General features: G+C 29.6%; 12 protein-coding genes across 12 annotated transcripts; 7 read left to right on the top strand and 5 right to left on the bottom strand.

Moving 5' to 3' along the window:
* Window positions 1-421: 421 nt before the first annotated feature.
* Window positions 422-2,158, top strand: EUG1 (protein disulfide isomerase EUG1; the record flags this gene model as incomplete). Its single annotated transcript, XM_064859409.1, has 1 exon — window positions 422-2,158. One exon carries the CDS (start codon window positions 422-424, stop codon window positions 2,156-2,158), a length of 1,737 nt encoding a protein of 578 aa, XP_064713652.1.
* A 322-nt stretch (window positions 2,159-2,480) lies between these two features.
* Window positions 2,481-2,888, top strand: FPR2 (peptidylprolyl isomerase family protein FPR2; the record flags this gene model as incomplete). Its single annotated transcript, XM_064859408.1, has 1 exon — window positions 2,481-2,888. One exon carries the CDS (start codon window positions 2,481-2,483, stop codon window positions 2,886-2,888), a length of 408 nt encoding a protein of 135 aa, XP_064713651.1.
* A 669-nt stretch (window positions 2,889-3,557) lies between these two features.
* Window positions 3,558-4,232, bottom strand: PWA37_002856 (uncharacterized protein; the record flags this gene model as incomplete). The annotated part of the gene is made up of 1 exon (XM_064859407.1): window positions 3,558-4,232. One exon carries the CDS (start codon window positions 4,230-4,232, stop codon window positions 3,558-3,560), a length of 675 nt encoding a protein of 224 aa, XP_064713650.1.
* Window positions 4,233-5,377: 1,145 nt separating this feature from the next.
* SPS1 (putative serine/threonine protein kinase SPS1) lies at window positions 5,378-6,970 on the bottom strand (the record flags this gene model as incomplete). The annotated part of the gene is made up of 1 exon (XM_064859406.1): window positions 5,378-6,970. One exon carries the CDS (start codon window positions 6,968-6,970, stop codon window positions 5,378-5,380), a length of 1,593 nt encoding a protein of 530 aa, XP_064713649.1.
* Window positions 6,971-7,404: 434 nt separating this feature from the next.
* AGE1 (GTPase-activating protein AGE1) lies at window positions 7,405-8,439 on the bottom strand (the record flags this gene model as incomplete). The annotated part of the gene is made up of 1 exon (XM_064859405.1): window positions 7,405-8,439. The coding sequence occupies one exon, from the start codon at window positions 8,437-8,439 to the stop codon at window positions 7,405-7,407; it is 1,035 nt and encodes a 344-aa protein (XP_064713648.1).
* A 1,870-nt stretch (window positions 8,440-10,309) lies between these two features.
* On the top strand, window positions 10,310-10,621 carry SNA2 (Sna2p; the record flags this gene model as incomplete). Its single annotated transcript, XM_064859404.1, has 1 exon — window positions 10,310-10,621. One exon carries the CDS (start codon window positions 10,310-10,312, stop codon window positions 10,619-10,621), a length of 312 nt encoding a protein of 103 aa, XP_064713647.1.
* Window positions 10,622-10,958: 337 nt separating this feature from the next.
* RBA50 (Rba50p) lies at window positions 10,959-12,458 on the top strand (the record flags this gene model as incomplete). The annotated part of the gene is made up of 1 exon (XM_064859403.1): window positions 10,959-12,458. The coding sequence occupies one exon, from the start codon at window positions 10,959-10,961 to the stop codon at window positions 12,456-12,458; it is 1,500 nt and encodes a 499-aa protein (XP_064713646.1).
* A 984-nt stretch (window positions 12,459-13,442) lies between these two features.
* On the top strand, window positions 13,443-14,588 carry KRE28 (Kre28p; the record flags this gene model as incomplete). The annotated part of the gene is made up of 1 exon (XM_064859402.1): window positions 13,443-14,588. One exon carries the CDS (start codon window positions 13,443-13,445, stop codon window positions 14,586-14,588), a length of 1,146 nt encoding a protein of 381 aa, XP_064713645.1.
* A 180-nt stretch (window positions 14,589-14,768) lies between these two features.
* On the bottom strand, window positions 14,769-15,869 carry CAB1 (pantothenate kinase; the record flags this gene model as incomplete). The annotated part of the gene is made up of 1 exon (XM_064859401.1): window positions 14,769-15,869. One exon carries the CDS (start codon window positions 15,867-15,869, stop codon window positions 14,769-14,771), a length of 1,101 nt encoding a protein of 366 aa, XP_064713644.1.
* A 1,640-nt stretch (window positions 15,870-17,509) lies between these two features.
* On the top strand, window positions 17,510-18,571 carry APA2 (bifunctional AP-4-A phosphorylase/ADP sulfurylase; the record flags this gene model as incomplete). The annotated part of the gene is made up of 1 exon (XM_064859400.1): window positions 17,510-18,571. One exon carries the CDS (start codon window positions 17,510-17,512, stop codon window positions 18,569-18,571), a length of 1,062 nt encoding a protein of 353 aa, XP_064713643.1.
* Window positions 18,572-19,818: 1,247 nt separating this feature from the next.
* QCR7 (ubiquinol--cytochrome-c reductase subunit 7) lies at window positions 19,819-20,205 on the top strand (the record flags this gene model as incomplete). Its single annotated transcript, XM_064859399.1, has 1 exon — window positions 19,819-20,205. One exon carries the CDS (start codon window positions 19,819-19,821, stop codon window positions 20,203-20,205), a length of 387 nt encoding a protein of 128 aa, XP_064713642.1.
* Window positions 20,206-21,365: 1,160 nt separating this feature from the next.
* PWA37_002847 (uncharacterized protein) lies at window positions 21,366-22,064 on the bottom strand (the record flags this gene model as incomplete). Its single annotated transcript, XM_064859398.1, has 1 exon — window positions 21,366-22,064. One exon carries the CDS (start codon window positions 22,062-22,064, stop codon window positions 21,366-21,368), a length of 699 nt encoding a protein of 232 aa, XP_064713641.1.
* Window positions 22,065-24,571: the final 2,507 nt, after the last annotated feature.

Here is a 24,571-nt window from a genome sequence, read left to right as displayed (position 1 = left end):
TTAGTATTGTAAGTATTATTCTATCATATTGTTTTCACCAGTCTGTTCCTTTGAACCACCTTCTACTCTTCTTTTTTTCCCTCGTATATATTTCTATTTGACATATTATATAATTTTTCCAAATCTGTTTTCTTTTTCTTTTTCTTTTTTTTCTTTTCCATCTCTAAACGTTCGACTTCTTTTAATGAAATGAAACTTTTCAAATACGCATTAAATGTAATACTCGTTTACATTGAAGTACACCCGTCCTAATTAATATGTGCCTATTAATTACATATATAAATTACTTTGCTATTAATTTATACTTAAAAATATACAAATAAACCAACGCGCAAATTATAAAGGTATCTCTATTCGACTCTTACTCAGTTTTTTTTTTTTGTTACTACTCAAATAGCTGCCTCACTGGCTTTCTAAAAATATGGCTTCACTATTTATTATCTGGATATCTCTTCTATGGACTAATGTTTTGGGTCAATATGCTGCGCTAATTGACGAAAATAATACAAACATCACCAAGATTACTACTGATACATTTGCTGAATGCATTACCTCTAAAGATTTAATCCTGGCTGAATTCACAGTCCCCAACTGCCCTCACTCTAAAATGTTATTACCTGATTTAGAACAGGTGGCCACAATATTAAAACCTCGTGGCATCGAAGTTATTCAAATTAATTGTGAGGAAGATGATTATATCTGTTCTGAGTTAAAAGTTACATATTTCCCAACTTTGAGAGTCTTTAAAAATCACCGTTTAGTACACTCAATGGACGTGGAGAAAGATAAGTCTGTCGATGGGTTGGTCTCTTACATGCTGGCTCAGGATGAATGTAGTATACTTACAGCTAACAATAGAGATGAATTGAATCAAATTTTAATTGATCCAGATATTTCCGATGAATATGTTGTAGTCAATAACGGGCTCTATGAACTTAACGAAACAGTATCATACTTAGCTAACCAATTGTTTAATTCCCATATCTTTGTCAATTATAGAGTGGATTCAATGAATAATAACACCAATACTCATGATAACAACACATTTTTACCCTACAAAGTTGGGTTGTATAAACCATTCAATCCTGCTAACGTTACATCTAGAGGAGAACCAATTGTATTCGAGGGTAATTTAACCGCAATAGTGGAAGATTCCTCTGAATTTAAAAGTTGGTTACAATACTCTATATTACCACCATTTGCTGATGTCGAACCAGAGACTTTTAAAAATTATATCGATTCTAAGTTACCACTAGGCTATTATTTCTATTTAACAAACAAAGAATTAGAGGAATTGACACCATTTTTCACTCAGTTAGGCCAAAAATATAGAGGTAAGATTAATTTTATTGGTCTAGATGCCAAAGTTTATCACAGCCATGTTAAATATTTGAACATGAGGGAACAGTTCCCATTGTTTGGTATCCATGATATGATTAATAACAGAAAATACGGTATTAAACAGATGCCTGCAGAAGAATATAAATTAATAACAAGTCTACCAATCTTAAATCAAACTGAAGTGGCAATATTAGTAGAAGATTTTATTAATGGCGTCGCTGAACCAATAATAAAATCTGAAGAAATCCCAACTGAACAGAATTCTAATGTTTTTAAACTAGTAGCAAAAACCCATGATGATATTGTATTGAACAACAGTAAAGACGTTATTGTCAGATACTATGCACCATTTGATATCCGTAACAAGAAAGGTAATGATAATTTCCATAAAGTAGCTGATGTATTTGCATCTGATGAAAAATTAAAGTCTAAAGTTTTATTTGCGGATATCAATATGCAAGCTAATGATATTGCATCATTTGCCATATATTCTTATCCAACAATTATTTTATACCCTTCGGGTAACGACACTGTTCCAATTACATTATCTGGACCAAAAACACCAATAAAACTTATGAAATTTTTGAAAAACAATGGTACTCACCATGCAGATGGGCTTAAGCTATATTTTAAGACTTACCCAGCTGAAAATGTAGATATTGATATAGATGAGGAGGAACAAGAGCCAAAATTGAATTCTCTTTTTGATTCTAATGAGCAAAAAACTGTCAAATCTCAAGAAACTATCGTAAAGAAGGCCGAATCTACCTCAGATAATCACCCAGATGATAAACCAGTAGCACACGATGAATTATAGATTTGCTTATCTATATATACATATCTATATTTATATTAATCTCTATATGTAAGTTATAACAAAATAGAATACTGAATTATAGAAATTTTACGCGCAAAGAAAAAAGGTGATCGAAAATGTGAAAAATAATAAATCAGAAAAAAAAAGTATGATATAAAAAAGAGAACAAGTTCTAACACCCCTTAGCTTTGCACTTACGACCACCAAGCTATCGTTGCTAGTTTAGCAAAATACCAAGTTACAGGATGCACACTACAACCACAGGGTTAAGTTCAGTACGTTAAATAATTTTATTTCATATACATTCTATTTCAATATTGAGATGAAGTTTAGTCTAATCTGTTTCATATCTTCTTTAGTAGGTGTTTCCGTAGCTGGAACATTAAAAGAATTAGAAATTGATATTACAAAGAGAATTCCCGTTGATAAATGCACCAATAAAGCATTAGTTGGCGATGCAGTTCAAGTTCATTACACTGGTAAACTATTAGAAAATGATAAAAAATTTGATTCTAGTTACGACAGAGGCAAACCTATTTCATTTAAATTAGGAAGTGGTATGGTCATTAAAGGTTGGGATGAAGGTATTGTCGGGATGTGTGTTGGTGAAGAACGTACTTTAAAAATCCCTAGCAATCTTGCATATGGTGCTAATGGTATTCCAGGTGTTATACCACCAGCTGCTGATTTGGTTTTTGATGTTAAACTGGTCAAAGCTATTCATCAATAACATCATCTTTATATATCTAATAGTTATAAGCTAAGAATAGTATATATACATAATTATAAGTAATTAAGGAAACTAATATACTAATATTAACCACGCGTATATTATAAATAAATGTTTCCTATTTAGACCCACTAGTGAATAAACATTATTATATTACAAACTGTTCATATCCCCCATCTTTACATAAGAATGTTTATCCATATATTTTTAGCAGAATAAATTTAAATACAATAAATTATTATGTCAGCATTCACTATTTGTGACATTTTTCTATGATTATCAATACTACAAAATTTCATAACGTATACATCTTTTCGTGTGACTTATTTCTTCTCTATCTTCTTCAATTGTAGTACATCATTTTAATATAATTTTTTAATGAATATAATTGTTCTTTTCAATCGATTAAAACACGATTATCCTTCAGACTTGTGTCCCTTTCCCCATTATTTTTTTGATTAGTTATATTATAACTTTTGTATACAAATAGTTGACAAATTAACAATCTTTTATTTAGCAAAACAACCATCAAAGGAAAATTAATAAAGACAATTACATATTTTTAAACAACGTGCATATGTATATGCATATATATATAAATAATGTGAAATTAAGTACACTAATGAAACTGGTAGTAAAGAATGGGCAATACCATAAAATGGCATAATATCATCCCGCATCAATGGGATATGATGAAATGAAATTAGTGTAGTTCATAGAATAATATATTCCCATCCAAATTATTTCATTTAAATGTTGATGGATAAATGAATTCAATAAAACAGGATCAGTACTTGTATATTTTTCAAATTGATGACAATTTTCGATTAATTGTAGTTTTGATAACAGGGGTGGTAATAAGTTTGAAAACTCAGCTATTGATGGCAGCAATTTAAATTTCTTGTCTGGGCTAACCTTATTTTTTAAAGAATTTATTTCTTCATTATGTTCTTCCAATATGATTGGATATTTCACATCTATACCTATCCCTGTCATCAGTGCAAGTTTTGAATATGGTGTTAAATTCATGTCACAATCAACATCTTTGAATATTTTAGAGGTTAAGCTATTAGCAGAAAAACGAGATGATCCATTATATTGTCCTGACGCAGCTACAAGTTTTTCTAGTTTAGTGTTTAACAAAACTGATAAACCATGTTCATTTGTTTCCACATCCTTATGCTTACTAACAGAAGGAACAACGACACCAAAGAGATCATTTGCCTTTGTAGAAGGAATTGTTTTGCTTTTAGCTTCCTTCATCATTTTCTGATATTTTGCATCTTCTCTTTTAGATAAGTAACTAGCAGTGGCCATCAATGGTAATACTACTAACGCCAGCATACTTCTATGATTGTAGTTCCTTCTTTGTCTGACCGTATTAAATATGTATATTCAAATAGCTATTAATTAAGAATAGACTAAAAACAAACTGATAAAGAGATATCTCAATTAAGCTATTTTAAAAGAGTATTCTATTCCACTTATATATGTTTACTTCAGCTCTCATTTAACTAAATGTCATTAAAAATGTTTGCCTTACTTTTAGCAAAGAGCTTTCAGTAAGCCGATTTTAGCCTACAATATCAAAGAAGCAATAAGACACAAGACTAAATTTTAACTTAATGGTACATAAATTAGCACAAATATATATACATATTAATATATAGCAAAAAAATCATAATTTTTGTATTCTTCAATAATTATATATTTGTTTAAGACAAATAAAAGTCGTATTGTAAAAGTGTACTGTAATTAATTTCATGATAATAATATAATTTTTTGTTGATATTATTAATAAAGAAGTGGGCCATGTTGCTTTGTAGATGTTTTGTCATATTATATAACCTATAAAATTACTAATACAAACAAAAGAATGAGTGTCAGTTATAAAGCTTCACTATTCTTGGAACAAATTTACTAATCGAATTAAATAGATGCATGTTGCTAATTCTTGTATATATTAATGAAGTTTCTCCATATTCCCCCCTTTTTGATAACGTTTAAACAAATGAGAAAGTATAAATATAAATTAATTTAACATAGGCATTGCCTATGTAAAATTATTACAAAACTAAGCAAAAAAATTAAAATAAAAACATTTGTATGAAAATTAAAATTAATATTTCTATATTACTTTTTGTATTGCATTTTTTGCAATATCTGTGTTATTAGCAAAATATCACTTTTTTTATTTAAGAATACTAAAAAAAACCAATAATATTCAGCATTGTGTTAAGATAACACTTGATTACTGCTCTCTTGAATTTTTTTCACCCAGTAAATATTCATTTTATTAAATGTCTTGCGTAATTTCATGATGTAAAAAAGGATTGCGTCTAGTTATAAAATCTTTCAACTAAGGTAAATTACCTGTTACCTACTTCCACCAAGATTGAAATGAATTTGCAGGAAGTAAAATATAAAAAAATTAACAAAAAATTAAAAGAAACAAAGCAAGTTATTGTTACACATCATCATTTAATGTATTACATATTTATACTACTACAATTGCGCGATTCTAAAAAACTATTTTTCATTTCTAACCTATTCATAAATTCTTCCACAAACACGTCTGCAAAGCCAGGGATTTCATTTTCAATAGCAAGAAATGTCTGCCATAAAGTATTAACGTAAGCTTTAGTCTCTTCTTCATTAGCTCTTATTTCCATCTGTTTAAAACAATAGCCGATCACATCATTTATACAATCGATCTCTTCATTTTGATTAATTCTTAAAGATTTACTTAAAGATTTTGACTTCGTATCTATCTCCATTCCCGATCCTAAATCATACTTAATTATTTTATTCTGAGATACACCTTGGATTACTCGATGAGCTGGTTGTGATGCTACTACTGGTATTAAAGGTGAACAAGGATAATTCTTCTTTAAAGATGATGTATCATGGATTGTCAATGGAGTTACAGTCATATTATTATGATTACAATTATTAAATGATCCATCCCTGTCTCTTAACACATTTGATGATATAGCACTTGAATAGTAGACTGATTCTGTTTGAGAAGGCTTGATTCTTTGATATTCAAAAGTTTCCCTATTATTAACATTAAAGTCCCAAGTGTCACTGCATCCAAACGATTGTGATTTGTTCGATAAGGCATCACCAACATGGTGATAGAGAGGTTTCTTTTTATTTAATTCTCTAAATTTTTGATATTGTCTTTTCAAATTATTACAAACCATGACATCTTCTTTTAAGTTAGCAATAATATCAGCATTTACAACAATAAAAGAATGAATTAATAATTCTGATGGTTTAGCCCTATCTTCAGGTTTTCTTTGTAAACAGTTAATGATGAATCCCTTGATATCCTGCGAATAGATATCATCTAACAACCTTGGTGGGCTCTTGTTTATTATTGAGATCATAACTTGCATTGGATCTTCTTTACTCAAAGGAGGCGCTCCCGTCACCAATTCATAAACAGTAATACCTAACGACCAAATGTCCGCCATCTCATTATAACCATCTCCTGGATAATTATCATTTGAATCATGATAAACAATAATTTCAGGAGCCATCCAATATGGTGTTCCAACGAAAGTATTCCTTTTCAAAGTTGTTTGAATTTGTCCACTCACTCCAAAATCACCTATTTTAATATGTCCATCTAAAGTCAATAAAATGTTAGCAGCTTTTATATCTCTATGAATAATCTTTTGATTGTGTAAATATACTAACCCATTAAGAACATTTCTAGTGATAAATGCCACCTTATCCTCTGATAACCCATGCCTATAACAATATTTCAACAAATCGGAGCAGGACCCACCTCCACAAAACTCCATGATGATCCACAACATTGAATCGTCTAATAAAGATGTAATATAATGTGTAATATATTCATTTTTTAATCTTGCTAAGAAAAAGATTTCTTGAGTAATTGTAGTGATATCATCATCTGTATTCTCCAAATCAATGACTTTAATTGCCACCGTACTGTTAGTCAAATTGTTGGTGGCTTTGTATACGTTACCGAAATTACCTTTACCCACGCATTCATGAATTTGATACAACATTGTTGGTTGTAAGGCATTATTTAAAGAATCTATATTCATTATTATATTTTGACCACTCCTCTTTATTATTGCTTTCTTTACTCTTGTCTGTATACTTTTTTACAGTATATATTTACAGTTCCTTCCCATATAATATAGACAAAAGCACAGTCTTAACAATTCCTACTTACATTACTTGCTAAAATTCACTTGTTTCTATCAATTCAATAGCCAAATCAAATCAACATCATTTTGTGACACTTTAGCATCAAAATAAAGAAAAGAGTCATAATGTGTTTTTTTTTTTAAAAAGAAAAACCGAAAAATAAATAAATAATGCTAATAGAAGCAACAACAAAAAGGAAAGATTAAAGGGTCAGGGATGAGAAAGCAATATGAAGAAGGAAGACAGACAAGAGAGGGCATAACCTGTTTAGTAACTTGTTAAAATAAGTCATATACAACCAGAGGCAATGATAAAGAAGTATCTTACTTTATTTCTTAATAGTACTATCTTTAATAGTCTTCAATGCATTGTGTAATGTTATAATATTTTGCGTTGGTGATTTCGGTATATAACTTAGACTCCATCTTTTCTTTGATTTACTACGTAACAATGACGTGTTATTGCTTGATGCAGAAGAGTTTGCAGTAGTGTTATTACTAATGGTGGTAGTAATATGCATATTACTCTTATTTGACGAAATTGGCTTGTATGATAATTGTGATGAATCGTAAAGACCAAATGTTTTAATTTTTAACGCCCAATATTTAGACAGTTCGGTGGAACCTATTTGGTGATTAGCCATAATATTTGAATTGATAGCAAGATCATCTCTATTACTGTCTATGATCATATCATTCCATAGCAAATACTCCGTTATTATGTATAACCTTTGATCATTGTTGCTCTGTACACGATAATAATTTAAACTAACTTGGAATAAAGTTGAATCGAAAGAGTTTCTATAACTGATGGACAGCTGTTTCAAATTAGTATTAATTAACTTCGATAAAAACTTGTACAACCTTCTAACATTGTTCAATTTCAAAACATCCAAAAACTTATTTAGAACCTCATTATGATCTAAATCAATATCAATTGCTCTTTTGATGAATTTCTTAGTTTTATATTTCAAATTAATGAAATTGGACCTTTGTAAATCTGTACAATTGGGCTTTAGCTTTTGGTTTTCATTCAAATTATATTCGTAGATATCATTAACAAAACTGTTTGCAGTGAAGTTGGTGATCAAGAACTTCAGTTCCAAGTTATCCTCAAATTTGTCCAATTTCAAAGATCTGATCTTTGAGATATGTGACCCTAGAGAACGGTGTATACCGGAACACTTGATACATAAAACACATAACAGGTTTACCGATATCCAGTCTACATCAACGGTTGACTTACAGTCACAACATTTCACATTTTCCTTGTCTAAAGATTGTATTTTAAATAGAAGTTTATTGTTATAATTCTTAAATTTTAGTTCATTAAAGTGTTGTTTATGGTTTATCTTGTCTGACATCCCTCAGTTGGTAAAGCAAAGCAAAGCAAAGTGCAAAGTGCAAAAGCAAAAGCAAAAGCAAACGAATAAATAAACAAATAAAAGAAAAAAGACAGAAAACAAAGAGAAGAAAAAGATGGATGAAAAGTAAATAAATGTATTAATATGAATAAGTGGTTGTTACAGTTTATGTGCTGAGTGAATATGTACGAATTGAATTGATTATTCTCTATAAAACATAATCACACTAAATGACCAATATTCTATTTTACTTCTTCTCTTTTCATATATATATATATACATATGTTTGTATATAATATGGTATAGCATGGTTTGGTATGTATATTTTTCACATCGCTTTTTAAATCTAATTCCGAGATTATTTGAAACAAGATTGTGTGAAATGAATATGTATTCAATAAAAAAAACAAAATAAAAGGAAGACCCAAGAGATTCATCATCACAAACGAAGACTACCTAAAAAGAAAAAAAAAAATCAATAAATACATACACACTATTCATTAGAACATTATATATATATATATATATACATATATATATATGGAGAAAGAAGAAACATAACCTAAATCTTTTTATAATAAGTATTATTATTATTATTATTATACGTATAGTTAAATAAAGTGTCTATTTATGTTATATATAGAAGTATACTTATATATTAGTAAACAATGTCATAATACAATAATAATTTAAAATACTTAGAATAAGAAGGCAACACCAGCAGCAACAGCGGCACCGAAAATACCAGCGTTCAAGGTGTTAGAAGCAGCAGCACCAGTAGAGACGGAAGAGTGAGTACGGTTGGTGGCGTTGGTGGCGTTGGTAGCGTTGGAAGCGTTAGAAGCTTGGACAGCAGCAACAGCAGCGAAAGTAGCTAAAACAGTCTTGAATTGCATTGTATACGGATTAATAGTAGTCTGTTGAGCGAGTGATTGACTTCTTGCTTGGATCTATACGTAAGCAAAGAGAACAAGAAGAAGAAGTAAAGAGAAGAAAGGAAAAAGAAAAGGGAAAGGAAGTAGAAAAAGATTAAATATACAAGAGAAATTATGAGAAGAAGAGCTTTACACCTCACGTACATGTACAAATGAACACGTACACACGTACACACACATATATATATATATATATATAGTCATGCTTAGGTGTAATGCATGAAAACAGAAGAAATAATAAATTGAAGCAAGATTGAAAAATCTGGAAAAATTCAGTTTCCAAGACTTCGAGAAAAACCGCGAAAGAAAAAGAAGAAATATAGAAAAAAGAAAAGAGCAAGAAAGACGCGAAAAGACAACAGCATCGATTCAAAACACCAAAAGCTTTGGAAATGAAGAAAGAGACGGAAGTGAGTCAAACAAAATTAGACAATTTTCGATTCTTTTGTACAGTACAATATTTCCTTCCACTGGACAAATAATTTCTCGAACCTGGAAAAAGAAATAAAGCAATAAAAATTTTTTTCTTATTCTCCCGCCGTTTTTTCCCAGCCCTTCGAAAACGAGGACTCTGCCACCGTAAAACAAAACAAAACAAAACAAAACAAAAGTTTGAAAGTAAACACTTTTTAGAAATCGGTAGAATGGAAAAAAAAGGTCCATGGTGTATGGGTGTTAACCATGGAAAGTTGCAATCTTCCATTAATTTTCTCTCTTCCTCTTATAATGTATAATGACTATATACACCTTGTAAATACTTCGCTATCCTCATTACTGCTTGTTATTTTTATTCTTCAGATACACACACACACACTGATACCTACATATATACATACATATGTATATCGATATACACATTATTTGTATGAATTTTCCGTATTTTACCGTTATGTAGAGTAATTGTCTATGAATTCAACATACACTATATATATAAAATGCATACCCGCGACTGGTTTCTGGTGTTTGTATCCATCTTTGTACCACCTGTTGCTGTTTGGTTAAAAAGAGGGTTTTTCACTAAGGATTTCTTAATCAATGTTTTATTATTTTTCTTTGGATTTATCCCTAGTTTAATACATTCTTTATATGTTATTAGTAAACATCCGTACGATGGACATACCGTAGACTCATCTAATATCAATAATCACAATCATATCACTTCCTCTTCTTCTTCTATTGATACAAATACCGATCCTGCTAATATCACTGTAGATCCTACTGGTAGTGGGTATGGCTCAATAGTTTAATCTGTTATATCCGTGCATACATTTGATAATATTCTTTATATACACGTACGTATTATACATATTTATATATCCAAATTGTTCTTTTCGTATCGAATGATATCGCCTATAGGGCCACTTTTTCAATCCATATAATAATTTTATATGACGAAATTAAAGACATTTGATTACTAAAGTGTAAGTCATCGCTACTTTTAACATACACACACACATATATATATATTGCTTTTTGTTATACGTTTTGCCCTTCCTCCAGATTAAACATATTTTTTTTTAATAAGGTAATCAGTAAAGGTTATACCACATATACACACATATATATAAGGCTATTTACTAAAATATGGATCTTATAGGTGATATTATAGAAAAAGAAGTCCATACAAGCATTGCCAATAATTCTAACAATAATGACGATTTGCTGAATTTTGATATCGTAGAGAAAACTATCGATCCATCTGTACAAAATACTGGTTTTCCTGAATTATATAAACCTAAAAAAATATCTTCTTGGAAACAAAGATTAAAAGAAAAGAAAAAACAACAGCAACTACAACAACAACAGGAAAAGTCAAACACTACTACTACTACCACCACTACTACTAGAATATCTGGTAATAAAAATAAATCAACAAATTCAATTAATGATGTAGACGCCATCCACTTTGAAAATTTAAATGTTTTGAAAAGTATGTCAAATGAAGAAATCCTTAATGAACAAAAAGAATTATTAGCAACATTATCACCAAAGTTGATACAGAACCTTTTGAAAAATATTAAAAGTAGACAAAATATCCAGGATTCAGAAAATCCTCCTTTATTTGCCGAGATTGAAGGTGCTTCTGGAACCTGGGTTGGTGGAATTAATGAAAATCTACCTAAATTAGATCCAAAACAAGTTGGGTGGGCTTTGCACGGCAAAGATCGTAATGAAACTTTTGAAGAGAAGCAAGCAAACGAAAAGGAAAAAATAATCACAAACAAAACAAAACATGTTAGTTTTAATACAGCTCTACAAGCTGAACATGTCGAAAAAGAAGAAGAAGAAGAAGAAGAAGAAGAATTTAATGACTTGGATGATATTGCACCTTTAGATTATCAAATGGCCCAAAGTATTGATCATATGACAAACGAAGATTTATTGAAAGATGTCCATTTCATGAAAAAATTGTCTCTTAATGAATCTGATAATGAAGAAGATTTAATATCATTAGACATAAATGATCCAAATTTTAATGAAAGATTACATGAGAAATTTTTCCCTGATTTACCAAAGGATATTGAAAAATTGAAATGGATGCAACAAGTGCCTGACCTACCGGGTAACGATGACCCATCTAAATTTATTATCGATGATGTATCAATGGTCAGATTCGATTTTAACGGAAATCTGGTACCTCCAACGAGAAAGATCGATAACACTATCCGTTCAGGACTTCATCATCATTCAACAGATCCTCAATTGGCAGGGTATACATTGTTAGAGTTGAACCGATTGGCTAAATCTACGTTTGCACCACAAAGATGTATCGCTATCCAGACTCTTGGTCGTATACTCTATAAGCTGGGGAAACAATCATATTATCAATTGATCCCAGAAATAGACTCTGACACTTACAAAGAAGATGGTAGTATACAAAATGTTATGAATAAAATATACGCAATGTTTTGGGATCTAATTAAATCTGAAGAAATAATATTGACTCTAGAAGTTGCATCTGATGAGAAATTTACTAAAAATTTATCTGTTAGAACATATGGGATAGACGCATTATGGTTGTGGAAAAAAGGTGGTGGTGATTTTAGAAAGAAGACCAATAATTCAGATACTAAATATAAGTAATAAATCTTCTAGACTATATAAATATAAAATGTCAGATTATAAGCACTCATTCTCAATTTTTCTTGGAGTTGAATGTTAAAAAAATACATATAGTCACTGAATGAGTAAACGATGTACGTTATCATATTCATGCCCATATTCCAATCAAATCCAGAAAAAAAAAATAACCACAGAAAAAAAATATTACAAGAATATCCATTAACTGTAATTGAATAAGTGTTATTCATTTGATAAAACATCAACTGAACATAAACTGGTAAAAAAGAACCAGAACAGAAAAAAAATCTTATTTATTTATTCTTTGCATATAGACACATTCGTTAAATGTTTGAAAGCACATATATATCATGTACAGATTTAACAAACTTAAGTTATGCAATATAGACAAGCTGACTATTCAATAACAACCAAAGAAAAAGTTAAACAATTTAAGATCTTCTCAAATATATTAAACTTTAAACATCGTTTAGCTATCTTGTTATTAGTCTTATCTTATTAGTCCCAGTTTCACTCACACCTATTCCCTCCAACAATAAACCATATTTAAGCCATTCTTCTCCAGAATATAATTAGTTTATCAATGAAAAGTTAGAGAGAGGAAGAAAGACACAAGCAAAACGCAGTAGGTTGGGTTGTTCTTAAGATATAGCCTATCAAAAACCGCTTGTATTAAAATAATCAATCCTTTTTAACAGTATAAGAAACAAATTTTATCTTTTATTTTTTTTTCGTTTAACTCAATTTTTGGATCTTAAAAAATAAACACATGAATTAAAAAACTTTGTACAATTTAGAAAAATTTGGAAATTTCTTTTAGGGCATCGCTGAAGATAACAACAAAAGTAAAGGGAAAAAAGAACAGTTATAAAATAGAAGAAAGATATTCTATAGCACTGTGATTACTGTTCTCTTTCTGCTATATACTTAGAGCAACTACTTAGGTAATAGCTATTCAACTCCGAATATTTAGTTAATACATTCTTAATGTTACAAGAAGGGACAAACCGTATAACACATTATAACGATGAAATACACACTCTCAAAAGAGATGTTGAAAAGATAATATCAGAAAGCAGCACTGAAGATAAAGAACAAAATAATTCCATTTTACATGAAATAAATGATAATCTAAATGTAATATCTCAAGGGAATAAGTTATTACAAATTGATAATCTGCTCGAAGGCAACTCTAATAAGGACTCTGAATTGGTTATTGATCTGGAATCACTACCAGATAAGATTGATGAGTTTAAATCACTGTTGAATTCTTTAGTCCAATTATATTTAGGACAAGAATCACTTGATCAATTTTTAAGGATCACAATTAGTGATAATAAAGAACAATTATTGAATATTAAGTCAGTAAAGGATCCGCGTTATAAAAATCTAGAGAATCAAGTTCAAATTTTAAAAGAAGACAATGTTGATGAACGGGAAATCGAGATTGAAAATTTACGAAATAATATCAATTCAATTTGTCAAGAAATTCTAAATAAGGAAGACCAACTAAATGATTTAACAGCAAAATTCGAAACCGAATTAACTCAGTGTTCTGATTTATTAAAAGAATTGAATGAAATTGATGAGGTTAGAAACAAAAAAGTAATTAACTTAGAGAATAAGGAAACTAATGAAATTCAACAATACGAACAATGCATTGCAAATAGTGATGATATCAAGAAATTAACACAGGAAAAAGGTTTACTTCAAAATGAGATTGATGATTGGCATAATGGCCATAAATCGCAGGGCAATATCAATAGTATAAGTAAAAACTTTGGTTCAGAGTTAAACAATTTAAAACAAAATGATAAAGTAATAAAAAAGTTAATCAAAATACAAGAAAAACACCTACTAACTTGTTTGAACACTAGTATAACTGAGTTTAAATTTCTGTACCAAGATTCCAAGAAAGGGATCACTTTCCGATGTCATGAGCAATACAATATTAAAATCAAAATAAATATACAGGACAATTCTTTTGAAGAGATTACCATACATAACATAAATAACCGCACCAATTTTCAAACCATAAATCAGTTAAAAAAAGATATTAATGATAAATTCTATCATAATAAGAATATTTTCCATATAATAGATTATGTAAATAACAAACTTATTAATACCTGATTCTAAAAAAAAAAAATAAAATGTAATCAAAATAACTAAATTTATCATTATGGTTGCATGCATATATTTTTGCGCAGTTCACCAAAAAAAAAGTAAAAAGAACTTAACATTCTATGTATTGTTGTGTATCATAAGGGTCATTACTATATATATAAGCAGAGACATACATAACCATTGTTATTACTTTTCTAAGCCTTTTAACAGAGCCCCCATAGCTCCTAAATAGCCTTCATGTTTCAAAAAGAATGCTTTCTTTGAGCCTTCTGACCAAAAGTTGATTGCATAACTTAATGTATTCATTGTTGTTAAATGTCCTCTAATGTATGATCCACCAAAATATATGGTTTTCACATTATGAATCTTTGCTTGTAAGTATGCAATCTGTCCAATATTATTTGATATAGCATAAAGCAAACTTTTACAAATATCTTCATTCTTAAAAAATTTATTTCTGTTTTGAATTATTTCAGTAGATGTAAATTGTTGGTTATCATTATCATCTTTCTTTAATTTATTTGACGAAGCTAGCGCAGGTTTCCTATTTTGAAATGCTTTAGCAAAAGAACTGGCAATTGATGATGATTTCAACCCAATCTTATTGTAATCAGCACCGTATATATCGCCAACCAACATATCGACATTATTGTTATCACCATTCTGTGCCCATGTCAACATTTGGTCGTATGTTTTAGCACCTGTAATTAAAGATAGAAGTCCCCATAGAGTGCCACCTCCGAGTGATGATCCTCCAACTCTAGTGAAAACGTTTGGTTCATCAACTTTCAAAATTGACACACCTGAACCAATGTTGACTAACATATATGGATAGATACCATTGGACTCACTTTTAACCAATTGATCAATCTCTCGTATCCCATCTTGATCATTATATGTAAACACCTCAGAATGCACTTCATGTATAAAAAAATCAAGCCCTTTAATCAAACATTCCATTTCATCCACTTGACCTATCTTGTTATAAAGGATCGGAAATTCTTTGTTTAATAAATCGTAGAATTTGAATGCACCACCACCAGTGGCAATGATCTGTGTTGTTTCATAGTTGCTCTGGTTCCATGCTTCTATAATATTGTGTAACAATTTAATGAACACATCTATCCTTTCCGTCTCGATCGAATAAAACATTAATTTATTGCTATCTATTGGAGAGAACACAATTTTTGCTAAAGTTCCACCTATGTCTAGTGCAATTGTGAAAACTCTTCGAGAATAGTCACATTTATAATCAATTTCTTGTCTAGTTTCTGTGGCCATCGTCATTTATTGAAAAAAACGAATATATGTATTTATTTTAGATCAAACTTTAATAAATTATTTCAAAACAACAAAAAAAACACACCACCCCAAAAGGTACGTTCTATTCTTCTGTGATATAAACTTTTATTGATTAATCAAATGAATGAGCGAGCAAATAGAATATTCAAAAGTATCTATATGTAAATTATTGTTAATTGCTATATACTTTTCTTGAAAATAAAATAAAATAAAATAAAAAACTTATTTATACTTATTAAAGATAGACAGTTAAACCACTTAAACCATTGTACTATTCTAATTATGCTAGCCAAAAGTCAAACTAAATGGTAGGAGAATTTGAAATCAATATATGCCAGTTAATTAGTTTATTACAAGAGCAACTAAAAAAAATAGAAGGACAACGTTTAAAGACAAGTGGCATAAAAAGGATGTGTCAATTCACAAGATTTATTCAATTGATTTTTTTTTTTTTGAATATGGATACTAATCTCCAAACTTTTATTAGTTGTTGATGTTTGTTTATTAAAAAGATTGAAGATACACATGACGAGTTGTTATTGATGAAGATGAGTGCAAGCAATCCGCGGAATTTGCTCTCTATGGTGGCGGAGAAGCGGGAAAAGACAGAAGAGAACGACCGAAAGACGCACAAGCCGTGTATTTGGGATACAAAGAATAAGATGGAGAGAACATAACAGATACATGAATGTTTGTATGTTTGTATGTTTGTATGTTTGTATGCATATATATATTGTTAGGCGTCTAATTTGTGCATACTTGTAGATCTCAAATCCACTTCTACTAGGATGTTATTCCTATCATTGAAAACACGAATCAAGGATACTAGTACTTGTGAATTTCATCATTTCTTTAAAGTACCCGTTAAATACATTGAGGGTGTAAGGTATAGACCAAGAAAATAGTTCAAGTTATTTTTTTCAGAAGAACTCTAGTTTCAAATAAACAGTTTAAGCACACTAATTTTCAATGAACAAAAGCATCTCTGATTTACTCGGATTATTAACACAAATAGTTTTCTTCTCTTTTAGTATACCAGAAAATAGAGTAAAAAACAGTCTCTATCGACTTCCTTAGATTTTGATCTATGAAGAAATTGTTATATTTAGATACATTAAACAAAATAATTAATCAATTAATGCAAGCAAAGCTACGAATCAATCGATCGATCAATCAATCAATGGCAAAACACAGCAGCAGCCATCTCTTCCAAGTAACGGAAACTCAATGAACTCTTTTCAGCTGCGCTGCCAAAAAAGATAAAGCAGAAAATATAAAAAAATGAAAAAATGAAAAAAGACGGATATACATGTCCGTTACACCCAAACACCTGTTTAGTTACCCTCCTAGAGAATAAAATTTTTTCTTTCCTTTTTTCTTTCTTTCTTCTCAATGCTGTTGGAAAATAATAGTGACAATGATTGGTAAAACTTGTCAATGCTAGAGTATTATTCATTTATTTATGGGTATATTAAATTATAGAGGTAATTAGGGAACTACTCTGTTTCGTATGTGTTTGAATAAGTCAGATTGTTATCGATATTGAATATAGCAATTAACATAACACCTGTGCTAAACCTCTTCTCCCCTTCTTTGCCCTGCTAATTGATACTCATTTTTTGAAAATGATTGATTCAAATATCTCCGAACTTATCCATCAAAAGTACGAAAATGCCATTGCTAATGGTTCTTTGAAATTAACCAAATCTAGCTCCAAAAAATTGAAGGATTCATTAACTGGCATGCCATATTTGGTCCATTTTGCTCCAGTCCTAGCTGAAAAACCAAAATCCAATGGCGAACAGAGTGACAACAAAGAAGATCCATTTGAAAATCCAGACGAAGATCTATTGATTACCCCAGATCTAAATGGTGATGGTGCTTACAAATTGCTTCTAAACAAATACCCCATAGTCCCAGAACATACCCTTTTGGTAACCAACAATTATCAACACCAATCCTCTGCATTGACTCCACAGGATTTAATGATTGCTTACAAATATCTTTGTAAGATGGACGATGAAGATGAAAATATCAGACACTTGGTGTTTTACAACTCTGGTCCACAATCTGGTTCATCTCAAAATCATAAACATTTACAATCTTTTAGGATTCCTTCAAATTTCAAAATGTTCCAAGACAAATTGTGTAGTGGTAAAGAACATTTCCTACCAAACATTAAGGATGAACCATTGCAAGATGATAAAGTAGCATTTGCCCATTTTGTCTTACCACTACCAGAGGACTGTAACTCTGTTGATGAGGATCTCTTGGCTATGTGCTATTTTTCATTATTGCAGAGAACTTTGACATTCTTCCAAGACTGGTTGAATGAAACACCAAACATGGTTAGAAGTTATAACGTTTTGTTAACCAAGAATTGGATATGTTTGGTTCCAAGATCCCACGCCAAGACCACGGACGTCAAACATGAACCAAAGGCAAAAGATAATGACAATGACGATAAAAAAACTAATGATAACAATGATGATGATAATGACGACGATGATGATTCAATGAATGTTGACCTTTCCATTAACGCCACTGGATATGCTGGTATGGTGTTAGTTAAAGACCAAGAATCCTATGACAAAATCTTAGCTAACCCAGATTTAATTGACAAATCTTTATTTGAATGTGGTTTCCCAAACACCTCCGGTAAGAGACCAACCGAATACCACTATTAAGGAAAAAAAGCAAACAAAGAGGAAAAAAAATGAATGAATAGATGAATAATTATATCATTTTTATATGATCTCAAGGCCTCTTGGAAATTTTTTTTTGTTCTTGCTTTTATCAAATGTAAAATAGAATAGAAGTATGATTATTGATCCTCTGATGAACCTATCTCTATTTATCACTTTACTCATTGATAGACCAACTGATATATATATATATGTATGTATATGTATATATTATGACATATGTACGAAAGAAAAGTTGATTTACTGTTTACTTCCCCTATTTATCCCACTCCACACTAAACTATTACAACAGCTAATACGCGCATATCTATCTATCTATCTATATAGATGTACATAGCTGAATAGAGACCACAACAAACTCCCTACATAATGTCTGTGTACATAAAAACTTTGGTTCCTTTCTAAGACATAGACGAGAGAGTATACAATAACAAAATAGTCCTCATTTAGCCCATTACTCAACAACAACCTTCCACCACTACCGCTATCAAACACTCACAAAATGCAGGAAGAATTCTACTGTTTGGTTTTGTCAACATTTGAACCAATCACGTTTTTTCAAAGAGGGAAGAAATTTTGCTGTTCTGTTCGTCTCTCCTCGCCGTCCTTCCCAGAGTGAAAGAAAAAACAAAAAAAAAAAACAGAAAGCAGAGAGGCGGAAAACACCGAAAAATATTCTTCTTCTTCTTTTCTCTCTCCATTCTTTGTTTTATTTTTTGTTTTTTTGTTTTTTCTTTCTCTCTTTTTTTTTCTTCCCCCCCCCCAATATGACTTCGAAGATAGAGTAGACCGAAAAAAGCCGTCAAATTACAAAGAGATAAATAAATCCTGGGCCTATACAAAATGTATCAACTAGTCTTCTTTCCAGTAGTCAATAATCCATCTTTTCCGTTTTATTCAATTGAGATTTTGTTACATCTCCTACACTTATCTATTTATTTTTCTTATTATTTTTTTTTAATACAGACCTCCTCCTAACTGAAGAAGAAGAAAAAGAAATTAGTTTCTACTACTAAGTCATTTATTACATCCCTCAACTCTTCTGTTATTGACTAGTTTCATATAGTTCTAGAAAAAGGGAAGAACGACCTTCAGAAATCACATTCTTAATTATTTGATAATAATATAAATATACGTACGTATATATATTAGAAAATAGAGAAAAAATAAATAAACTTGAGTAACCATCACTGCAGAACCAAAAATACATATATTACATATAATATAAGATGCCACAATCCTTTACATCCATCGTGAAAGTTGGTGATTATATCCTCAAATCTCCAGTCTTATCTAAACTTTGTATTCCAGTTGCCAACAAATTTGTCAATTTATCTGGTTACAGAAAGTTAGGTTTAAGATATAATGATCTATTCTCTGAAGAAAATCCAATCCTGCAAACTGCGTTAAGGAGATTGCCAGAAGATGAATCTTATAGCAGAAATTATAGAATTATTAGAGCTCACCAACAAGAGTTAACACATCATCTATTACCAAGAAATGAATGGATTAAGGCCAAAGATGATGTTAACTATCTGTTACCTTACATTTTAGAGGCTGAAGCTGAAGCTATAGAAAAGGATCAATTAGATCATTTGGAAATTAAGAAGAACTGATAACAAAAAATAATACCTTATATTCATTTACTTTTTTCTCCTTTTTTTTTGTTTGCTTTCCCCACTTTTTGAACATACTATTACCATTAATCATCTCACTTACTACTATTATTTAAATATTCCTTGTACTTAAAAAAACAAATAAATCTTCTTTTCTGTTTAACAATATATTTCTTCTATAATATTTATATTTATACATCTATACTTATTTATTCTAATTTTAATTCAATTTCATTAGTGTTAAACATTGCTTTTATTTCTATTACAAGTATTTGTGATTTAATTAAAAATAAAGAAAACATGACACATCATTTTATTATTTATTCCACATAACTTTAAGTGGCCAACTATGAAGGGATTATTAAGATATTAACACCGAGATAGTTAATTTAAAGCCACATCTTAATTATCATCATGTAACATCTTTTCTTTGTTTCCTCCTTCCATTTATATTGAATAAATATGTATATTAATTGCTATAAGGACCATGAAAATACATAGAACTTGATTCTCCCCCCTTTCTTTTTTCCTCTAACTTTACTGATAACCAACCCTAAGAAAGAGCTGTACTTCTATTTTTATTTTTTTTCAATAATGAGGTGAACATTTTAAGGTTTAAGTATCAATTTTTCTTTTTTCTTTCCTTTTCATTTCTTTCACTTTTAGGGCTTCTTTATCTGTCCACACAATTGTATGATAATATTTTATTTACTTTTTGACAGGAATAAAAATAGAAAATTTGTCGAAAAATATTATGTTCTGGTATTTTAAGAAAGAATTTAGTTTATAAAGAAAAATTCTTCCTGATATCAGAGACAATATATAACATACATCCACACACACGTAATGCTTCGAAACAGCCTATTCCAAAGCAATCGTGAACCAACACTGTAAGAGTCTTAGGAAGTTACAATAGAAGAAGTGCTTAATACTTTTTCACAGTAACACTTGTTTCCACTTAAACCTCTCTTACAATAACTTTTTATATTCTTTAGTTAATCCTCGGACCGAAATTTTTGACGCAGGTGTTACTATTGACTGGTTTTGTATTATTTATTCCAGACAAAGATCCAAACCAATAAGAAATCATGTAAACCCAGGCCCAAGCCTTTTCAGATCCAGTAGCAGTACTTTTAGCAGAAGTGAAGAGATCACCTACATCACCAGCTAAATGAATTAAATAAATGGTCATACCCATCATGGAAAAACATGTGGCGAGACATGAAGCGATTAAGATGTAATTTATTTGATGAGGTTTTAATAGGTAAAAAAAAGAGAGTTATGATATGGAATAAGAAAAAATCAATTATCCCTTTAGTTTGCATAGCAACATTTTTGGACAAGGTATTTGGTAAGTGAAGATAATGACGTGACCATGAATTTAATATCATGTTCAAACAGATACCACCCATCCATGTATGGTGAGAATAACTTACAATGCTCATTAACACTCTGATTAAAATACCAACAACGGATCCATAAATACCAAAGACAAATCTTTGAGATAAAGTATAACCAACTTTCCAGTCCCAACCTGGATAACAGTTGGCTAAAGTAAACATGATAGTAACTACGTTACCTATTATAAAGTTTCCAATAGTCTCTGGATAAAATAAACTGTACGATAAAACTGAAGCAGCAGACATCCAAGTACCTACAGAAAAGGACATAATTCCCCAATAACCAAAATTGGACCAAAATCCCCAAGTTTGTCTATCTTTACGAATCGGTAAAAGGTCAGGATTTCTTAAAAAAGATAAAGTTTGTCTTTCTTCAACAGGAATTTCTAGTTTAGATAATGCTTTTGAAAAAAATCTTCCATATTTATTAGCAGTTTTTGGGTTGTTTATCTCAGACATCTTCAACTATTGAACAAATGAGTAAAAATTACCTCTTGTCATTTTTTGTTTTCTTGAATATACTAATTCAAAAAGAAACAAAAAACACTACATATTGTGGAAACAAAGTCGAAAATGTCAATTAACACAATCCATATCCATTACATGTTTATATATATTTACAGAAAAAAAATATTCCATAAACTAAAAGACAGAGAGCCACACTAGAAATCAATATCTTAAATAGCTATATTTTTAAGGTATTGACAACTTTGAAAAAAAAAATAGTACTTTAGTTAGTGTTTGATCAATCAAAGAAGGTAACAGAACCAAGCATACCAAAAAAATATCAAATATTTTAAGCTGAAAATTGAGAAAAGAAATAATTAGAGAAAAGATAAAACCAAAACAAAAGCGGCTGTCTTAATGTTTAGACATAGAGTAGAGCTAAATGGAGGAAATATTATGACAAAGTTCTTATAGTTTCCAAACTTGTTGCCAAGCTTTTTTTTAAATGACAATTAAATTTGATAGGGGACATTTATGAATTTAAAAAAATGCAATAAGAAGTCAGAAAAAAAAATAAAAAAAAGACAGAAATTTAGTCCGAAAAATGAAGCACCAATTGCTACAACTTTTTCATAATTTTATTTGATTCTGACACTTTTTTAATTTTTTTTTCTGTTGGATTGTCAAAGACTTAGTATAATTTATTAAGGTTTGAAAGTATTGCTTGAATGACTAATAAGCTTGATGATATGTCTTTATAAATGTTAAATTTCTTTGAAAATAGTTCCTCAGATCAGAAGAGTTTTAAATACCACAATTGATAAACATAAAACTGGACATGATAAACGTTATATAGTATTTCTTCTTCTTCTTCTTCTTTTCTAATATAAATCAGAACATATTATTTATTACAAATATATACGTGTACAATAGTATATTTCTTGCTCATCTTGGTGAATAATCTAAAATAATTTTTCCAATATTATTCTCAAAAAAAAATTAATATGTTTAATTATATGTTAAGCAATTATTCCTTTGAGTAACATTAATTTGTAATTCACTGGAAATTACTGCATCAGTGAATGTAATATTCTAGTTTCTAAAATCAAACAAAATTTACTAAAAATATGGTGACTATGGTAATATTATTAATAAAGCAACAAGTTTTCTAATTTTAAATTCTAAAAATGGTCAAGCACCCTCAGCAATCAGTTGCTAATCGTAACTCCATAAATATAGATTATGCCCTATTCATTCATCTCTAAAGAAAGAATAGTATTAAATAACACTACTTGAGTTAGAAGTTCAAAAAGAAAAAAGTGTACAAGTAGCCCTCTTCTCTATCTGTTATATTTTTAAAAAAGGATAATTAAATTTAAATGAAATTATGAAATTATAATGAGATACTTCGAGAATTATTTCAAGACAAATCATGGGTAAATATTCTTGAATTGTTTTTTCCATTTATTTATCTTTTTTTACAAAAGGTACTTTATGGCTTGAAAATATGTTTATTGTATATAAAGGTAGTGTATTAATCCTCCATTATATTAAAACAATAACATTTCTAAATTTAAATTCTTACCAATAACTAGTTTTTAATCTTAGAAAAAAACATTAGTTAAGTCAATATACTTTTAGCCGAAAGAACACTTCTATTAAAGAGCATTTGCCTTGAGTTTTCAAGTAAGTCTTAGTTTTGAACATTAATTTTGAATATATATAGCAAACATACCTTAATTATAACTTCCATTAATTAAAAAATATGGATTCATACGGTTTGAAAATATCGATAACGGAAAATAAATGTATTAACAGTTAACAAATGATTCAAAAATCAACATACTACAAGGATGTTTTCTTTGCAATACTAAGATATTGCAAATTAAAAAAAAAAAGTTATCTAAAATTATTAAAATGTCTGTGACATAAGTGTTTTAATTAGAGGATGTATAGGAATTATAGAACAATAATTATATATGAAACCTTCTTTTAAATTGTAATTCATGATCTACATCATACAAGTCCGTCTTCTATTTTGTTGGAGGTTTTTCAAACTTAATTGTAAATGAAAATGAAAATATGACATTCCATTTTTCTATATCTTGTTTTAGGAAAAATCTCAAAATATTTAAACATTCTTAACAAATATTTACTTTGGATTAAAATACAAATTATTTCCCAAAACTTCGACTGAAATAAGTTATGGTTGCTGAAATCGAACGTTTTAGAATAAATAATAGACCAATTAGATTTTAGTAAACATTAATTGATAAGCAAAAAGTAGAACATGTATTGATTGCATGTCAGTAGATGTAAACAAACTTCATCATAAATTTAGTGCCATACATAGACAAGATAGAGGAGATATGAAAATATATAAAGCCAACATTTTTTTTTTTCATATCATGTTTCTTCCATTGCTCATCTTCTGTATTTTATCATTATACATTATATACATAAATAAAAAACCGAAGGAGTCTATTATAATATTGTATACTAAATCTGCTGAGAATGTG

Source organism: Arxiozyma heterogenica (genome assembly GCF_036370985.1).
Source record: "Arxiozyma heterogenica strain weizmannii chromosome Unknown scaffold_25, whole genome shotgun sequence".
In the NCBI taxonomy this organism is placed as follows: Eukaryota; Fungi; Ascomycota; class Saccharomycetes; order Saccharomycetales; family Saccharomycetaceae; genus Arxiozyma; species Arxiozyma heterogenica.
The sequence above is the reverse complement of the archived record's forward strand: the minus strand, read 5'-3'. Positions and strand labels throughout refer to the sequence as shown.